Source organism: Rhineura floridana, chromosome 7 (assembly GCF_030035675.1).
Source record: "Rhineura floridana isolate rRhiFlo1 chromosome 7, rRhiFlo1.hap2, whole genome shotgun sequence".
Taxonomy (NCBI): domain Eukaryota; kingdom Metazoa; phylum Chordata; class Lepidosauria; order Squamata; family Rhineuridae; genus Rhineura; species Rhineura floridana.
Genome location: NC_084486.1, coordinates 49,933,222 through 49,951,232, shown reverse-complemented (window position 1 = coordinate 49,951,232; position 18,011 = coordinate 49,933,222). Strand labels below are relative to the sequence as shown.

The 18,011-nt window shown below is 38.7% G+C and overlaps 1 protein-coding gene across 9 annotated transcripts in view; it reads left to right on the top strand.

Annotated features, from left to right (window-relative positions):
- BLNK (B cell linker) overlaps positions 1 to 16,763 on the top strand; it is a 164,556-nt gene extending 147,793 nt beyond the window's left edge. For all 9 annotated transcript variants that reach the window (XM_061635577.1, XM_061635575.1, XM_061635580.1 and 6 more), the window contains 11 exons: positions 61 to 103; positions 1,683 to 1,716; positions 3,399 to 3,471; positions 3,863 to 3,893; positions 5,151 to 5,193; positions 9,592 to 9,670; positions 10,879 to 10,910; positions 11,132 to 11,208; positions 12,649 to 12,732; positions 13,906 to 14,061; positions 16,083 to 16,763. In XM_061635577.1, the coding sequence (XP_061491561.1) occupies positions 61 to 103; positions 1,683 to 1,716; positions 3,399 to 3,471; positions 3,863 to 3,893; positions 5,151 to 5,193; positions 9,592 to 9,670; positions 10,879 to 10,910; positions 11,132 to 11,208; positions 12,649 to 12,732; positions 13,906 to 14,061; positions 16,083 to 16,202 (772 nt within the window). In that variant the 3' untranslated portion in view covers positions 16,203 to 16,763. The remainder of the gene's footprint in view (positions 1 to 60; positions 104 to 1,682; positions 1,717 to 3,398; positions 3,472 to 3,862; positions 3,894 to 5,150; positions 5,194 to 9,591; positions 9,671 to 10,878; positions 10,911 to 11,131; positions 11,209 to 12,648; positions 12,733 to 13,905; positions 14,062 to 16,082) is intronic.
- Positions 16,764 to 18,011: the final 1,248 nt, after the last annotated feature.

The following is an 18,011-nucleotide window of genomic DNA, read 5'->3' as shown; positions in this document are numbered from 1 at the left end:
ATAATGACAGTTCTCATTAACTGGAGAAAGTTTGATTGAGAAAAAAATTATGCTTTCCAGAAATATTTTGCCGCTTCCTAGGAACCGTCCTCCGCCAAAAATTGTAAGTAGTTAACCACCCACCTGGCTTGAACGGTAATGAATTACAGTTGCACAAGGAACAGAAAACTGAAGGAGCTACTTCCAAATTGTTATGAAGAATAAAAGCATGGACTAGATATGCATTTCACCTGATCCAGAAAGCCTCTTATATTGTGCTTTTAGCTAGCAAAAATTTTCATGGAAGGATTGGGAAATACTGCAACAGATGGCAATGACCTTTCCTTCTCTTCCAGTTTTGTCTGAATACCTAAGGAAAGCACATCTCTATTGGCTCAAATACTTTTTTTGCACCCTTTTGGGATTGTTCCTTCAGCTTTCTGTGGCTTATCAGTCTGGCTTTTATTATCTCACTCAAGGTGCCAGCTTCAAAAGACGCAGCGATTCTTTATCGGGGCTGGCCCAAAACCTTTTCCTGCCAGAGCATGGGTGTCTGCAAGGAAGGGCAGTTGCTTCTCCCACATGAAACAGTCTATTTTCTGCACAACATATATAATCTTATGCACCTCTGTTATGCCTCCCTCACTCGCCTGTATTCTAAACTAAATATCCCCCAAAGTTGTAACTTTTCCTTGTAATGGAGTTGCTTCAGCCCCTTGATTATTTTGATTTTCTGCAAGATATATAAGAGAAGGGAAAGGAAATATGGAGCTGAGCCAGCTTGCCATTCCATCCCACCCCTTGACAATGAAAGAAGCAATTTGTAGACCAGACAAAACCAAGTAATGATTCTTCACAAGGGTGATACAAAGATACAAACAACTAGCATTATTTCCACAATACTTGGATCATGGGAAGTGGGGCAGCTAGCTCACACGTTATGCCATTCACATGGAACAGCAATTTGTTTTTGGTTTGGGTATTTTTGTCATTTTTATATATTTGGACTTATACAGTGCTTGGAGAATTTTTTGAGCCAGCTGTTTATAAATTTTCTAAACCTTCATTCCCATTGCACATAGCAACCAACTTGGCAAAGTTCTGTATGGACAAGTCCAAGCACCACTTTAGATTTCCTGCGCAAACCCCCCCACAAAAAAACCTGGTTTCAGAGGTTTGAACTACCAACTCTGATCAGTCCTAACCAGGTTGGTGAAGGCTGGCATAGAACAACTTACCACCAAGTGGTACATCCCAATCAACTTACTGACTATGCTTTGCATTTGTCTGTAGCAGGGATAGCCAATTTGGTACCCTCCAGAAGTTGGACTACAACTCCCATCATCCCTGATCACTGACCACACTGGCTAATGGCAGTTGACGTCCTACAATGTCTGGAGGGCAGCACATTGGGTACCTCTGATCTACAGTAAGTATTTGGCTTTACTACACAAGTTACTTGTCCTGTTGCTTTAGAATTCAACAGCTATCAGGAAGCGTAACTTTTGTGGTTTAGCAGTTAGTATCTGCAAAGCTCATAGGAATCGATCAGAGCTATCTCTCATCCCAAATGAACTGTCCAGTCTTCATCACTGATATTGATAACTGATGCTAAGTTTATTTCAGATACCCAGAGTATTTGGTGTGAAATACTCTTTATCAAAATTCAGTACCAAAATCTGACAACTGTATTTTCATTTCAGGAACCCGATAGCCTTGGAATGCAAGATGATGAGAGTAAGTATATTCTGCATTGAGCACAATTGAGGGGCCTTTTGCATTAGGACTAGAGACCATCCAAAGCCACTTCAGGGTGGCAATGCTCCACACCAAATTTTATACTGCCCGTTATTCCATTTAGGCAGAACTCCTTACAAAATTGGGCTTATTTTTGAATAAAGATCCATACATTTGCACTGTTAATATTGTTATGTATCTAAAATGTCAGTTTCTATGGTGCATGTATTTCAAATTTTATAACAAATGGCGTCGGTATGTTTAGAATTTCTTACCATGTACCTTAGAACTGGTTTAAAATCATGACTAAGAAACTGAGGTATGGATCAGGAAGTCTGGTTTGAATCTCACCTGTTCTATGAATATGCTAGGCTGCCTTAGGCAAGCCACTCTCTCAGCTGTTCCTACCTTACAGGATTGCTTTAGGAAGTAATAGCCTGGTTTGCATGTCACATTAAACCATACTTAAAATATAATGGTTCCATGTGAATGAGTAGTGCATTAATGCATGCTGCTCAAAAGTCCATGCTTTGCTCCTTTCTGGCTCCTGGCTTCTTGTTATCAATTTCTTTCATTTATGAATTATTTCTCCTGAAGTTTCCCAAAGCAATTTAACAATCAAAACGTATATAAAAACATTTTCAAATCCAACACAGACCAGGATAAAAATATTCACTTGAAAGGCTTGTAGGAAAAAGAAAGCAGTAGAGACCCCAAAGACAATAGGATGATGCCTGTCTAATATGTGACAGGAAGGACTTCCAAAAAGTAGGTGCCGTTACACTAAAGGCCCAATTCCTACATAGTACAGAATGGACCTCCTGATGAGATGGTATCTGCAGGAAGTGCTCTCCTGCAAAGTGCAGTGACTGGTAGGGTATATCAAGGGTGAGACAAACCAGTACTCATGGGTTGTTTCCCTCTGATCAAACCATGAGCTTTTGCCATGGTTTGTTCTTGGCTTATCACTTGCGGTTTGTTTTGGGGCAAAAATAAACCATGAGTCCTGAATCACATGTAACAAGTCAGATTCTGGCTTGTTTCTTCCGTACTATGGCAACAGTAGAAGCAGGGGGGAGCAAAGTGCCGATTTTTAAGCAACATGCTCCAACATGCTGCTCATTTGCAGTAAAAAGACACGTGAAACAGGCCACATGAGACACTTCAAAGCTCTGTTACCACATGTGGCCCTCCAAATGTTGTTGGACTCTACCTCCCATCAGCCTCAGCCAGCAGGATGGGAGCTGTAGTACAGCATTATATGGATGACCAAACATTAGTCACACCTGTACTAATTGCATCAGTATTATTACTTTATTGTCATGACTATTGATAATACACAAAGCAGTTCTTGCAAGTTTGATATGTGTTAAGGATTCTCAGAACACTTGCATCATTTGGGGAGATTTCAGCTGCAATAAGCCATAGTTGTTATTTGCAACTTACTGCTTGTTTTGTAAGCCTTCTAATGTGTATGTTAGAAATGTAACATTGCTTTTTGAAACAATAGGCTTTAAGTGTGTTGCATTAAGCCAGCTTCCACAACCTGGTACTACAAGTACAACTCCCATCATTGCTGACCACTGGCTATGCTGGCTGGAGCTGATGGAATTGCAGTCTAAAACATATGGAGGGCATCAAGCTGGGGAAGCTTGCACTAAGCACGGTGTCTGAAATTTTAGATCACAGCAGCAATACTGCTCCAGAATTCAAGGTTCCTTCTGTTACAGTACCGTCTCCATTTCCAAGGATTACGTAAGTGACTAAAATACCTTTATCTTGCAATAGAATTGCTCCATCTATTGTGATCTTTATACCCAGTCTTTAGTGGAGGTGGTAAAGCAGAGGCTTTCTATAAATGATCACACAGGATTATTTTTTACAATTCTCACCATTAAGAGCAAGGCAAAGGTTGGGTGTTCCATGGATTCCCAACTTTTAACAGGGCTTTCCTGCCTCCCTGTTCCCACTGCAGTCTCCTGAAAAGCCACTCTGGAATGGCATTGGATGTGGCATATGGGGCTGGAGGAGAAAGTGGGAAATTGAGGACTCCTTTGGGTGAACAAAAGTGCCTTCCACACAGGCATTTGGCACCTTTGCATCCAAGCTTATGTATTGAAAGTAATAACTCTTTTTTTACCTGCAGAAAAAACTTACCAAATCCAGCAATAGCATTGGTAAGCTGATTTTTATTTTATAAAATTATGTTGAAGAGAAACTCCAAGGGCAGCCTGGTATTGCTCGTGAACCATATTATAATCTTTTTTTCATTTACATGTGTTTACAAAGACATACTTTATTTATCCTCTGTTCCATGAGTGGGAAACTGCAACTCTCATCAGCCAATGGCCAGGGATGATGGGAGTTGTAGTTCAGCAACATCTGGAGGCCCAAAGGTTCCCCACATCTGCTCTATTCCATTGGATAGATTTGGTATATTGTACCTTTAAATCCTATTTGTATTTATGGGATCTGTGAACTATGTGACATGTGAACATCCCATAGTTCATGTGTTGTATGAAAGGAATATAACATGGAAGTGCACACAAGTTTCTGAAAAATGAGTAGTCTTATGTCACTAATTTTCAGGTACAAGAACACATTTCCATAAAATGGGAGCAGGGTTGCAGGATGTTAGTACAACAAATGGGACTCTCACCATTAGCCAAAGAGACACATGTACAAGAAATTAAGTGACACCTCCTTGTGCAAGGGTAACCAGAGCAATTGTATGGAAGTCTGGTTGCTCCCCATTCCAGTACAGTCACAAGGAGGAGATTGGAAGCTTTTGCTTCCAATTTCAATTAACCACATTTTAGGGTTATGTCCAAACCTTAAACTTTAATTTATGTTAACAGTGTTTGTTGGAACAAGCTAGCTTAATAACCCATGGTTTGAAGTTGGCTTGTTTCAAACAATATTAACCAGTTTTTCAGTTTGGGTAAAACGGCATACTGCTGATCAGCAAAAAAATGGACATCAATGCTTCTGAACTCTTCGTGGTTTACTGTGGTGTCCAAACTCTCACAATAAACCATAACAAAATAAAACTTTCAATCACTCCATAATACTAAACAGTGCTTAACGCAACCAGTATCCTAAATTTACTACATTGTTATCTACCTATATTTGTTCCAATTTGATTGTCGTAAAAGTAAGACAGGCTTTCTCTACAGTTATTTTTGCTTCTGCTGACAACCAAGTCCATCCAGAGTACTGCTGGATGGAGAAGAATTTTATTTCAACTAATTGCTGGGATAGATATTTGGTGTTTCTCTTCTTACAAAGACGTTCAGTAAATAGGGAGGGATATTATCCACCACAAGCCTAGAACAAAACAGGAATGCAATCATTTGTAGTGTCAGGTCACTGGCTGAAGAGCATTTTACCACACATTCTCTTACCTGATTTACTCACCTTCTGTGTCTTTGTAGAAGCCAAGCCTCCCTGACAGAAACCACTTAAGTATTATTGAAGGTAAACTAGTTTTACTGTGTGAAGATTTGTTTATGATGTTATTTTGGTTTATTAATAATGGGCAATACTCTGAAATGCTGCAATGGCAATTGACATTCAAGGTATACTATCAGGTGGGATTGATTTGCCAAATTTTGCTATGGCAGACCACTATGTTTGCACATAGAAGATCCCAGGTTCAATCCCTGGCATCTCCAGTTAAAGGATCAAGTAGAAAAAGCTGTGAAAGACCTCTTCCCAAGACCATGGAGAACTGCTGCCAATCAGGATAGACAATACTGGACAAATAGTCTGCTATAAGGCAGCTTCCTATATTCCTAGATATCTTTTGCAAATTGATGTTACTTCCATACTCAAGAATTAGGAAGGCATCTTCACCCAGGTCTCATTCCTAGATTTACCAACTAGGTTGTTGTTTTCCCCTGAAGTGTCTGAAATGTATTATCTGGATTTGTGCTATACATGGGGAGGGAATCACAAGTAGAAGATTCATCAGTGATCTACTGATGATTCACCAGCCAATTACTGGTAGTCCACCTCCCACTTGCTGGGATTCTTGCAAAAAGTGCTGAGCTAAAGTAGCCTATATACTCTGCATCATGAAACACAGATTAGTTAAATCTATTAAACAGAGCCAGGATATTCACTTTTGCTTTGTAAATATATCAAACACCAGTGAATCATGAGGATTCTTGGGGGGGTGACCACTCAACACATAAGTCAGCTAAATGCATCTCTGGCAAAGTACACTGTGCATCTCTTTCTGCTCATTTCAACAAGACTATATAATCAAGGTGTGATACAGTTAATAAAAGATCCTGCTTCATTGCAAGGAGTTATTTGAGCATCCAATTTCCCTTCCACTTGCACATACGGTTGCCACTATGGCTATAGAACTGAGAACTGAATCCGTCAGAATCCAATTTTGCTATTCTTATCTGAATTGTGCCTTATATCATTGTTGTTGTTATGTGCCTCCAAGTCGACCACGACTTATGGCGACCCTATGAATCAGTGACCTCCGACAGCATCTGTCGTGAACCACCCTGTTCAGATCTTGTAAGTTCAGGTCTGTGGCTTCCTTTAGGGAATCAATCCATCTCTTGTTTGGCCTTCCTCTATTTTTACTCCCTTCTGTTTTTCCCAACATTATTGTCTTTTCTGCTGAATCATGTTCTCATGATGTGTCCAAAGTATGATAACCTCAGTTTCATCATTTTAGCTTCTAAAGATAGTTCTGGTTTAATTTGTTCTAACACCCAATTATTTGTCTTTTTTGCAGTCCATGGTACCCGCAAAGCTCTCCTCCAACACCACATTTCAAATGAGTTGATTTTTCTCCTATCCGCTTTTTTCACTGTCCAACTTTCACATCCATACATAGAGATCGGAATACCATGGTCTGAATGATCCTGACTTTAGTGTTCCATGATATATCTTTGCATTTGAGGTCCTTTTCTAGTTCTCTCATAGCTGCCCTCCCCAGTCCTAGCCTTCTTCTGATTTCTTGACTGTTGTCTCCATTTTGGTTAATGACTGTGCCAAGGTACTGATAATCCTTGACAAGTTCAATGTCCTCATTTTCAACTTTAAAGTTACATAAATCTTCTGTTGTCATTACTTTATAGTCTTTTTGACATTCAGCTGAAGTCCTGCTTTTGTGCTTTCCCTCTTGAACTTTCATCAGCATTCGTTTCAAATCATTACTGGTTCCTGCTAGTAGAATGGTATCGTCTGCATATCCTAAATAATTAATATTTCTCCCCCCAATTTTCACACCTCCATCTAGGTCCAATCCCGCTTTCCGTAGGATGTGTTCTGCGTACAGATTAAACAAACCCCTGCCTCACACCCTTTCCAATTGGGAACCAATCAGCTTCTCCATATTCTGTCCTAATAGTAGCCTCTTTGTCCAGAGTATAGGATGCGCATCAAGACAATCAGAGGCTGTGGCACCCCCATTTCTTTTAAAGCATTCCATAGTTTTTCATGATCTACACAGTCAAAGGGTTTGCTGTAATCTATAAAGCACAGGGTGATTTTCTTCTGAAATTCCTTGGTCCATTCCATTATCCAACGTATGATCTCTGGTGCCTCTTCCTTTTTTAAATCCAGCTTTGACATCTTGCATTTTTCGCTCCATATATGGTAAGAGCCTTTGTTGTAGAATCTTGAGCATTACTTTACTTGCATGGGATATTAAGGCAATAGTTCGATAATTACCACATTCCCCCGGATCCCCTTTCTTTGGAATTGGAATGTATATGGAATGCTTCCAGTCTGTGGGCCATTATTTAGTTTTCCATATTCATTGACAAATTTTTGTCAAAATTTGGGCAGATTCAGTCTCAGTAGCTTGTAGCAACTCTATTGCTGTGCCATCTGTTCCGGGTGATTTGTTTCTTCCAAGTATTTTAAGAGCAGCTTTTACGTCACATTCTAAAATTTCTGGTTCTTTATCATACGGTTCCTCCGTGAATGAATCTATCATCCTTACATCTCTTTTATAGAGTTCTTCAGTGTATTGCTTCCATCTTCCTTTTATTCCATCTCAGTCAGTCAGTGTGTTCTCCTGTTGATTATTCAACATCCCTACTCTTCCTTTAAATTTCCCTTTCATTTCTCTAATCTTTTGGAATAGGGCTCTTGTTCTTTCCTTTTTGTTGTCCTCTTCTATTTCTATACAATAACTATTGTAATAGTTCTCTTTGTCCCTACATACTAGTCACTGTATTGTTGCATTTAGGGTTCTGACTGTGTTTCTATCTCCTGTTGCTTTTGCTTTCCTTCTCTCTTTAACCATTTTAAGAGTTTCTTCAGTCACCCACTGAGGTCTTTCTTTTTAACTAGAGGTATTGTCTTTTTGCATTCTTCCCTGATAATGTCTCTGACTTCACTCCATAGTTCTTCTGGTTCTCTGTCAACTAAGTTGAAAGCCTCAAACCTGTTTCTTATTTGATCTTTATATTCTTCTGGGATGTTATTTAAATTGTATTTTGGCATCATGATTGCTTTGTTGCTGTTCTTTAGCTTTACTCTGATTTTCGATACAACCAGTTCATGATCTGTACTACAGTCTGCTCCTGGTCCTGTTTTCGCAGAAAGTATGGAACTTCTCCATCTTCTGCTACCAATTATATAATCAATTTGATTCCTATATTGACCATTTGGTGATGTCCACATGTACAGTCATCTTTTGCTCAAAAAATGTGTTTGCAAGAAACAAATTATTGGCTTCACAGAATTCAGTAAGTCATTCTCCTGCTTTATTTCTGTCTCCTAAGCCCCATTTCCCCACAATTCCTAGTTCTTCTCTGTTCCCTACTTTCGCATTCCAGTCCCCCATGATTATCAGCGCATCTTGTTTTGGTGTGTGATCAATTTCTTCCTGTATTTCTGCGTAAAATCTCTCCAATTCTTCTTCTTCTGCGTTTGCCGTTGGAACATAGACTTGGATGATGGTTATGTTAATAGGTTTCCTGTTTAATCTCATTGATATCACTCGCTCAGACCTTGCATTGTAGCTCCTAATTGCTTTTGCTACATCACTTCTCACTATTAAAGCAACCCCGTTTCTTCTTAATTTCTCATTTCCCGCATATATTTTGTAGTTGCCTGATTGAAAATGTCCCATTCCTGTCCATTTTAATTCACTCACACCAAGTTTTGTAATGTTGATATGTTCCGTTTCTTGCTTGACAATTTCTAACTTTCCCTGGTTCATGCTTCTCACATTCCATGTTCCTATTGTCTGCGTCGTACAACTCCAGACTCTCTTTTTGCATCTGTGCGCATCAGCCTCTGGGCTTCCTTTCGGCTTTGATCCAGCTGCGTCATTAGTCACAGTGGTACTCGTACTTCCCCAGTAGCTCAGTGAGTGTCTTCTGACCTGGGGGGGTCGCATCTTCCAGCACTATCTTGTGTTGCATTTTGGATACTCTGTTTTAGCATTTTCGTAGTAAGAGATACTCAGAGGTGGTTTATCATTGCCTTCCACCTTACATCATAGTATTCATAAACTGGGTATAAAATATTATTTCTAGATAGGGAAAAAAAACATACTAGAGAATAATAGCTGAAGGACTACAAAGCTTCATGCCTGGATCTTCAGTGGCTGCAACTCTTGCACAGCAGAAAGTGGAACGTCAAATTCCAAAGTTGTGTCCTTGCTAGGGATAGGAACCGGTGGTTCTCTGAATGTTGCTGAATTCTAGTTCCCATCATTCCTAGAAAGCATGTCCGATAGTCCTGGATGAAGACCTGTAGGCCAGTAACATTTGGAGAGTCACAGATTCCCCATCCCTGATCTTTGCTCACATGCAAGTTGACCTAGCCTAGCAAAAGCAACAGATACGTGTATCTTTTTCCTCATCAGACTTTGCTTTTTTCTAAGCGCAGATAAACCCATACCAGCTGAACGTCGCCGTGGTTCCAACCACGATACCCCTCTTCCACCTATTCCATCCAGCATACAAAAGTAAGCACACTATTTACATTCAAAATATCATTAGTGCCACAGACCATGATCTGCTGGTTTCAAAGTTAAAAAGGAGAGAACCCAAAATGCATATGTTTACTGGGAAAGAGGTGAAATTGGATTCAAATATTTTCCTTAACAATTTCCACATTAAGTGATTGTGTGCTCTTCTGTGAGGATGTGTAGGGGCCTTAGAAACACTAATTGTACACTATGTGCCCTTGTCCTCTAAACATCAGGAGAGCAAAACATAAGCTTTGGGGCACATAAAATTAACAGATACAAAGCTCAAGATGCAAATATAATATTCAAAAATTGCATAATGCAAGAAGTACATTGTCTTTCTTCTAACAGACAAGAAAAATTGTTTTACTATTAGGAGCAGCATGTAAACTTCAAAATGTATACTCTTGGTTATTCCCCCCTCCCCCGCCCAATAGATATTGGATAGAAAATCCAACATTAAACATTTTTTAGTTTTAAGTGCGGTTTCTTGAAAAACTATATTGACAATTTAGAAGGAAGCCATAATCTCCCTCTTTTCACCAGCTAACAGAATTGATTGGATCTTAACAACTGTGCATGAGATGGGGCTTTCCTGTCTCTTTCTCGCTACTGCAGCCCTCCAATTCAGGAAAACCATGGAATGTGCTGTAGTTGAAAGGGAGAATTGAGAGTAGAAATACCTTTGCTCATGCTAAGGTTCCGTTGGATCCAACCCTATTGGATATCAGCAGACAGAAGTTCTTGCAAGAGCTTGAGGAAATGTTTCTCAAAGAAAATCAAGAATAAACCAGGAGAGAATTTTTTTTCCTCAGGATAACAAAGATGCATGGGAAAAGAAAGAACCCTTGCTGAACTGCCAGCATCCTATTTTCAAAGTGGCCAACCCAGTGACTATGGGAAGCTCACAAGCAGGACATGAGTGCAACAGCACTCTCCTTTCCTGTGTTCCCCAGCAACTGGTGTTCAGAAGTATACTGCCTCCAATACTGGGGGCAGTACTCAGTCATTATGTCTAGTAGGCATTGATAGCCTTGTCCTCAATGAATTTGACTAAGCTGCTTACAATCCATATCACCCTTGTATTTTTCTCCTATTTCCGGTGTGGCTGCCTTTTTTGCTTTTTTTAAAATGGTGGTGCTATGGATGGGCAAAATGCAGTTCTCTTAAATCAGAATTATATGTAATACCATCCTTTGTTTCAGACCATTGCCTCCAAAGCCATCAATCTTGTCAAGTAAGTACTCACTCATTTGACTAGAGATGGGATAGATTTCAAATCCATGCACCTTGATGTGGGTAAAACCCTTAATGTAGGTTCCTCTCATGCTGTCTTTATCACTGATACAAAATGTCTTTAAGTAAAGCCACCTGTGGGGAAGGCAGATGGAGCTGCGATATAGCCCTCTCTCATTTTAGCAGCATGGAAGCTAACATGTTACCTTGTGTCTTCTTCAGGACCACCAGAACCTATGAACCGCACCTTAGGTACTCCATGTAATAGCATGCAAAGTGGTCCTAGCACAGCAGAACAGGTACAATGCTATTTAAATTCATTAAAAAGATTGGGGGGGGTGTCCCACAAGCTTTTGGTCAAGATATAAATTCCAGCCCGTTGACCCAATTTGGCCCACAAGGCAGTTTCAGCCAAGCCAGACTCACATGTCTTAATATGATGTCAGGCATGGGGCAGATAAAGATATGGCTGGGCTGAAAGGGGGGAGTTGTAAATGGCAACAATCAACTGATCAACCTGTCAAACTTGGCCTGTAGGGCAGCGGTTCCCAACCTTTATGAGCACGGGACCCCCTTTATAAGCTGAAATATTTTTGTGACCCCCTCCCCCCAGGGAGGCAGGCTGGCTGCCAGGAAGGAAGGGGGAAAGCAGCCTTTCTTTGCAGGCTTGCTTCTTTTTGCTTCACAAAAAGCCCTCTCCTCTCATTCTAAGTAAGGGCGTTGCCAGTAGCAGCAGTGCAAGGAGACAGGAATCAGTGATAGTAATCCCCTCTTCTTCCTGGTAGCTCCACCCTCAGCCTCCTTTGGTTTCTGCCATGTATTTTATAGGCAGATGCCTGCCCTTAGTGCGCCTGAAAGAAGCTCTGGCGCTTCAGCAAAAGGCCTCCCCTCTCATTTGGAGCAAGGGGGGAGGTGTCATCTGCAGCGGCAATGGAAAGCAGACAGTGTAGAAGGAGTGAAGACTTTTTTAAAAAATTAGTAAATAATTCATTTCTTTACTGTTCACGGCCCCCTCTGGATTACTTCCCAGCCCCCAGGTTGGGAACCAATGCTGTAGGGGATCTAATTGGTTTTCCTATTATAAAATGACAATCTTTGGTTAAATCCTTAGACTACTCATTTTACAATTCCAGTTCACCACAGCAGAAAGCATATATTTTAAAATCAATACTTGTTTAATATTTTTTTTCTTTTATGAGAAATTGCCTGCAATTTCTCATTTACCATACTCAGGGTATGGTCTGAAGGCATGCAAGGCCGCTGAAGCTAAGGAGGTTTGGGTATGGTCTGTGCCTGGATGGGAGACCTAGGTACATATGTATGCCACCTTGAGTTCCAGGATGGAAGGTGGCATATAAATGTATGAAAATGAATAAGTATACCAGGGCTTGTACAGAACCTTGGCTATTTGTTATCTGCTTAACAAACTCTATTCAAACTACATTTTAAAACTTTTTTTAACATTTCCATTTAAAAATAGAACAAAGGTTGCTTCATGTACTACTTTTGATGCCCTGGAATAGGTCCAAGACTATATACACATTTATGAATGACAAGACATACGTTACACATTTTCTGGTCAGAGCTACACAAATGATGGTTCAGCATTTATACATATGCACTTTATATATGTTCATGTTCTTAGAAATAACTTTAAACTGTCTTAAAACTGATTAGCTAAGGTAACATGAGTAAATCAGTGTTTTTTGAGTGTGCAGGTGGGAATGCTTTTTTCACAGGATGCTGGTGTTCAGGGTAAAGCATGGTATATGGCTTCAAGTGATCGAAAAACAGCTGAAGATGCATTATACAAATCAAACAAGGTAAAAATAATTTTCTGAATCCTTATAGCCTGTATTAACTCTTTAGAAGTATAGAAGGGAAACAGAACTTGAATTTTACAAACAAACCAAACATTAAGAGGTATATGCTTAACAGGAATAAAGGGTACTAGTTACAAGCTCTTCATACAATATGAGAATAGTTATTCTCAGACCCTTCTTTCAGAATGCAAAATTCAACCATTTTGTGCAGAGATTAAATAGTTCCAAGTCTCTTAAAGAGCCGAGAGGTTCACTGCATGCACTATTACTATAGTAGGTAGCACTCTGTAATGGGATAGAATAGTCAGCTTAGTAATCTTTCAATATGGGGTTGCAGAAGGTCCAATGTTAGTTTACCATAAATCCAAAAATGCACACTGGACACACAAGGGATGAAAGGAAGGGACCTCCAAAATAGGGATCTGCTAAAACAGATGGGACCTGTTCAATGAGTCTTTGGGATTTCACATCCCTTTAAGAGACAAGCAGTTCTTGGTAGCAGGCTGTCCACTATAATGTAGTCATCATAACACTGTTCTACAGAAACTACATTTGCAATAAAAACAGGCCAGAGTCTTGTCAAACCTTAAATATTAACAAATTTATTATGGCATGAGCTTTCATAGACTTCAGTCCACTTCATCAGACACATGAAGTGTTATCCTGAGTTGCAGGTCCATATATACATGTTTAGGTGCTATGAGAATGTAACCTGATTTAGAACCTGTAAGCTTGGTTCCTTTCTCAGATCAAAAATCAACTTCCTAACAGAATCCTGCATTTGAGAATAGAATGAAATATTCTTAATTCTATTCTACATAACAGAGTAGCATCTTGCCACATTCTGTAGAAAAAGGCCAAATGTCAATTCCTCAAAAATGGCAGTAGCAAAAGCTATATATAGTATTTCAGATATATTAATAGATTTTTTTTTATCAGAAAGATTTTTAGGATCAACGTTAATTTTGGAGGCAAAAACAGAATATTTCCAAAGGAGGTAGACACCAACAGAGATTGCAAAAGTGAAAGCCCCGAGCCTAATATTTGGGAGAGCTACATTGCACATTAACTAGCATTTTTAAATCTGTTAAGATAGCAGAAAAAAGGATTATGAAAAATTACCTTATGTCATTAACCCTAATTACCATTTGCTTTTTCACACATGACTTTTAGGACGGATCCTTCCTAGTAAGGAAGAGTTCTGGACAAGATTCAAAGCAACCATATACGCTTGTTGTATTTTATAACAACAGAGTATATAACATCCCAGTCCGGTTTATTGAATCAACAAGACAGTATGCTTTGGGTAGAGAAAAAAGTGGCGAAGAGGTGGGTGATTACATTTCTGTTTTATAACTTAAGGGTATGGGTGGGAATTTTAGTTACACTGCTTATGGGCATGGTAATTTATAGAAACAACTTTTTTAAAACTTACTTTTCTTACACATGGAACTAAGCAAATTAGGTGATTCAAATCCAAATGAGATCTAATTAAAACGTCAGTGCAATTTACACACTTTTTAACAATTAAGCCATCCATCCACCTTTCATTATAGAACTCCCGCTGGGAGCTCTTAACTATAGCTATCTTTAAAGACAACAAAATGTAAGCCACACCAAAATACGATCAGTTGTCCAAATGTAGGGACATTGTGCAAATCCCAGGAGGGGAGCCTTTGGGGGGAGGGGGGGAATAACAACTTAATTGAACAGAAGACAGATATACACAATTCCCACTTGTAGGCATATGCTTCCCACATCCCCTTAACTTAAAAAAAAAATAGCCAGTTGGATTCAAATATGCCTTATGCTGATAGTACAGTTACTTTACTCTTTGCTTTGTGCCAGAAATTAAAATTTGAAATTAAACCTAAAGAGGAAAAATAGCACTATGGGTACTCTTCTGTTACTCTTTATATACGTTTTTGCAGAACAGCACCTAACACTACTTTAATTCTACTCAGTAATTGTTTACACCCCACTCAATAATTAGCAACTTCATGACAATAGAAGGGAAGTTACTATGTTTTAAAAAACCCAAATAAACCTTGATGTCTCATAAACCGTTGATCCAGTTTTAATTAAACTGTGCTAATACTAAAAGTTCTGACCAGTACTTGTTACGAGTCAGGAAACTAATCTATTGGGAGGGTATGAAACTGGAATAAAGCATATGTATTATTTTCTTGCAAAACAGGACAATTAGATAAAATACTAGAGCTTATCAGGATTAATTTCATGTTTTTAATTCCGTCTTGGAGACAGCCTTTATATTTGTGCTAGCACATTAGTATGCATGTCTATTCAGGAGTGTAGTTCAATGGGACTTATCCCTGGTAAGCAGAGCTTGGAAAAGTTACTTTTTTGAACTACAACTCCCATCAGCCCAATCCAGTGGCCATGCTGGCTGGGGCTGATGGGAGCTGTAGTTCAAAAAAGTAACTTTTCCAAGCTCTGCTGGTAAGTATAAGAGTGCATGCTTAGGCTGCATTCCTAACACTGTCTACTCAGAAGTAAATCTCACTGAATTCAATGGTGCTTACTCCCAAGTAGGTGGGGTTGGGAATGCAGTTATTTTAAAAATGCTACACTTAAAAAATAAGTCTCTTAAATGTTAAAAACTATATTGTACTGCCCCAAATGAAATGGCCAAATGGCAAGAATATCCTGTTGTCCCCGAAAGAGAATTAAAAATATAAAGTAACATTGTTGAGCTGGTTGATTAACTCCCCTTATTAAATTATACTCAGTTTTTCAGTTCTCAATAATAAGAGTTTTTCACAATTTTTTTATTAATGTAAAATAAATGTAAAATTAATGTAAAAGGAAGTGTAAAGTAACTGGGTTTCTTCTTCAGTTGCCATTAATGTTAATTCAAAGCATTTAGTTTCCAGAAAGGTGAGTAAAATTTTGTTCTGCTTCATTATTTCAATGTATCCAGTTTGAGTCTCTCAATGGAGCACTCTTCAGGTGCTTTACTCGTACATAAAAGCAAAACATGAACAGGCATGAGCTTGCTAAGCTCCTTCCTCCCCCCCCCCCCCAGCTGCCATCCTCAATGCCCTACACATGTTGAAGGGTGAACTTCTGTACAAGCGAGCCTGGAGGTTTCTGCATGATTAAGAACAGAGTTTTGAAGAAATCTTAAATCTCCTAATGCAAGTTCATGTACAACGTTTCTAGAAAATCTTGACTTAAAACTAGATATTCTGTATTTGTAACACTGAACTATTTTGTTTTGGACTATTAAATACTGAAAGTTGTTTTTAAAATTATGGTTGTTAGCTGAATTAACAGGTTTTGTGTTTCCAACTATGATGTGTTACGTCATCTCTGTTTTCTCAATCCAGCGCTTCGGCAGTGTGGCTGAAATAATAGAGAATCATCAACGGACTTCTCTTGTTCTCATTGACAGTCAAAACAATACAAAAGATTCTACCAAGCTAAAATATATTACTAGAGTTTCATAACTGCACTGAAGATCCACTGGGGAAAATCTTCCGAGATTTTCCAAAGATTTAAGACTGAGCATGCAAAGCTATGATTAGAAGAATTTTCTCAAAAAACTGTCCAAGAACCATAGTCGGAGAAATCCACGTAATTTGTAATAAGAGAGAGGTTTAATTTGATATAGTTACTCAGTCTTGGAATAATTTACAGGTGGTTTCAATTATGATGTGGCCATTTCACAGTCACACCAGCACCTAAGTTATGTACTTTTAAGAAAGACATTGAAGGTAAAGCACTCATCCGTGACATGCAATATATTCAGAAGTACTGTTCCAGCTGCAGCATAACTCTTCTTTCAGTAACTTCTTGGTAAAATTCACGTTTGTCAAATGAGGATGTCTATGTCAAAATGAGCCATTATGCAACAAGCTAAAAGCAGGACTTTGTTTCCTGGGTCAAACGTCTAAAAAAAATCAGGATTTCTATTTAATATAATGCAATAGATTTGTACTGGCTTCAGTTAGAACTACTGTTACATTTATCAAATGTACATATAAATAAGAATATTAAAAACTATGCAAAGAGCATAAGACTGTGCAGTCGTGATTTGAGCATACTTTGTGGTAGGTCCTTCACATTTAAAGTACATCTTATCTATCAATTTCTGTTAAAATGGTATGCAATTTCACACCTCTGCTTTTTAAATATGAATAACAGAATAATTCCTTAAGTTTACAATGTATTGAGTAAGGGCATGCAAGATCAAATCTCAAGGTTGGACCTGAATTTGGAATTTTACACTGTGCATAATTTAGGCCGGATGTGCATAAAAAGAATTCATGAACTGATTATGGGAGGGGGAGGATTCTTTTCCTCCATCACAGATAGTTTTTGAGACAAGATATAAGGCACTACTTTGTAGTGAAGGAAACCTTTGTGGCTTGGATCAAGCAAGGTAGCCATAGTGTTTATGGAGCTTTTTCTATAATTAGCAAACAGAGCTCCATGCATTCCTTAGCTTCTATCTATCTAAGCTGGAGTTGAGATTCAAAAGAGACAGCATACATAGAAATACTAGTTACTTGGTTTTGCTTTAATTTTCCAAAGAATAACTCCCTTTTCTTTCATCTGTGATCCTGTTCCCCATCTTCCCTTTCTTCCAGACATCTTTTCTATCATTTGCATTTTACCAGGCCCTGACTGTTACTTAAATACAGTTCTTCACCCAATAGTACGATTTATGATGACAGTTTAGATTTTTTGGACATGCAACATATTGCTTGCCTTCCCGTTACTTCAAAACCAAAAGTATTTCTTACCCTTCAAATACTGTTTTTCTAAATGAGTAGTCAAAAACAATTTAAAGCAAGGTCTTAGGGTCATGCTATTGTCAAAGCTGTGATGAGACTATACTCTCCTTCAGAAGTGAGAAAATGTATTTCTGCTCAAAACCACATGCTAATATGATTATATAGTCAAATGATTTTCACCTCTCATATCAAGAAGGATCAATGGTAATTGAACAATACTCAGCACTATCCAAGTTAACCCAATACCAAACTCTCAGGTAAACAGTATTTTTTCCCATATGATTCATTGCCAAGAACCTAGCATCCATTTTATTTCAAAAGTATTTTTGTTCCAAATTACAGTAAGAAATGCTGGGTCTACAAAGGATATTGGGGTAATCAACCAATACATATATAAGCAAGCATTCCAAATAGGGAAAGCAAGCATGTGAAAGGGAGAGTGGAGATGAGCAAGCTAGCTCTGCCTGCCTTCACTGCATGTTTTAGAAATGCTGGGAAGAGCATTAGGAGCCTCTACAC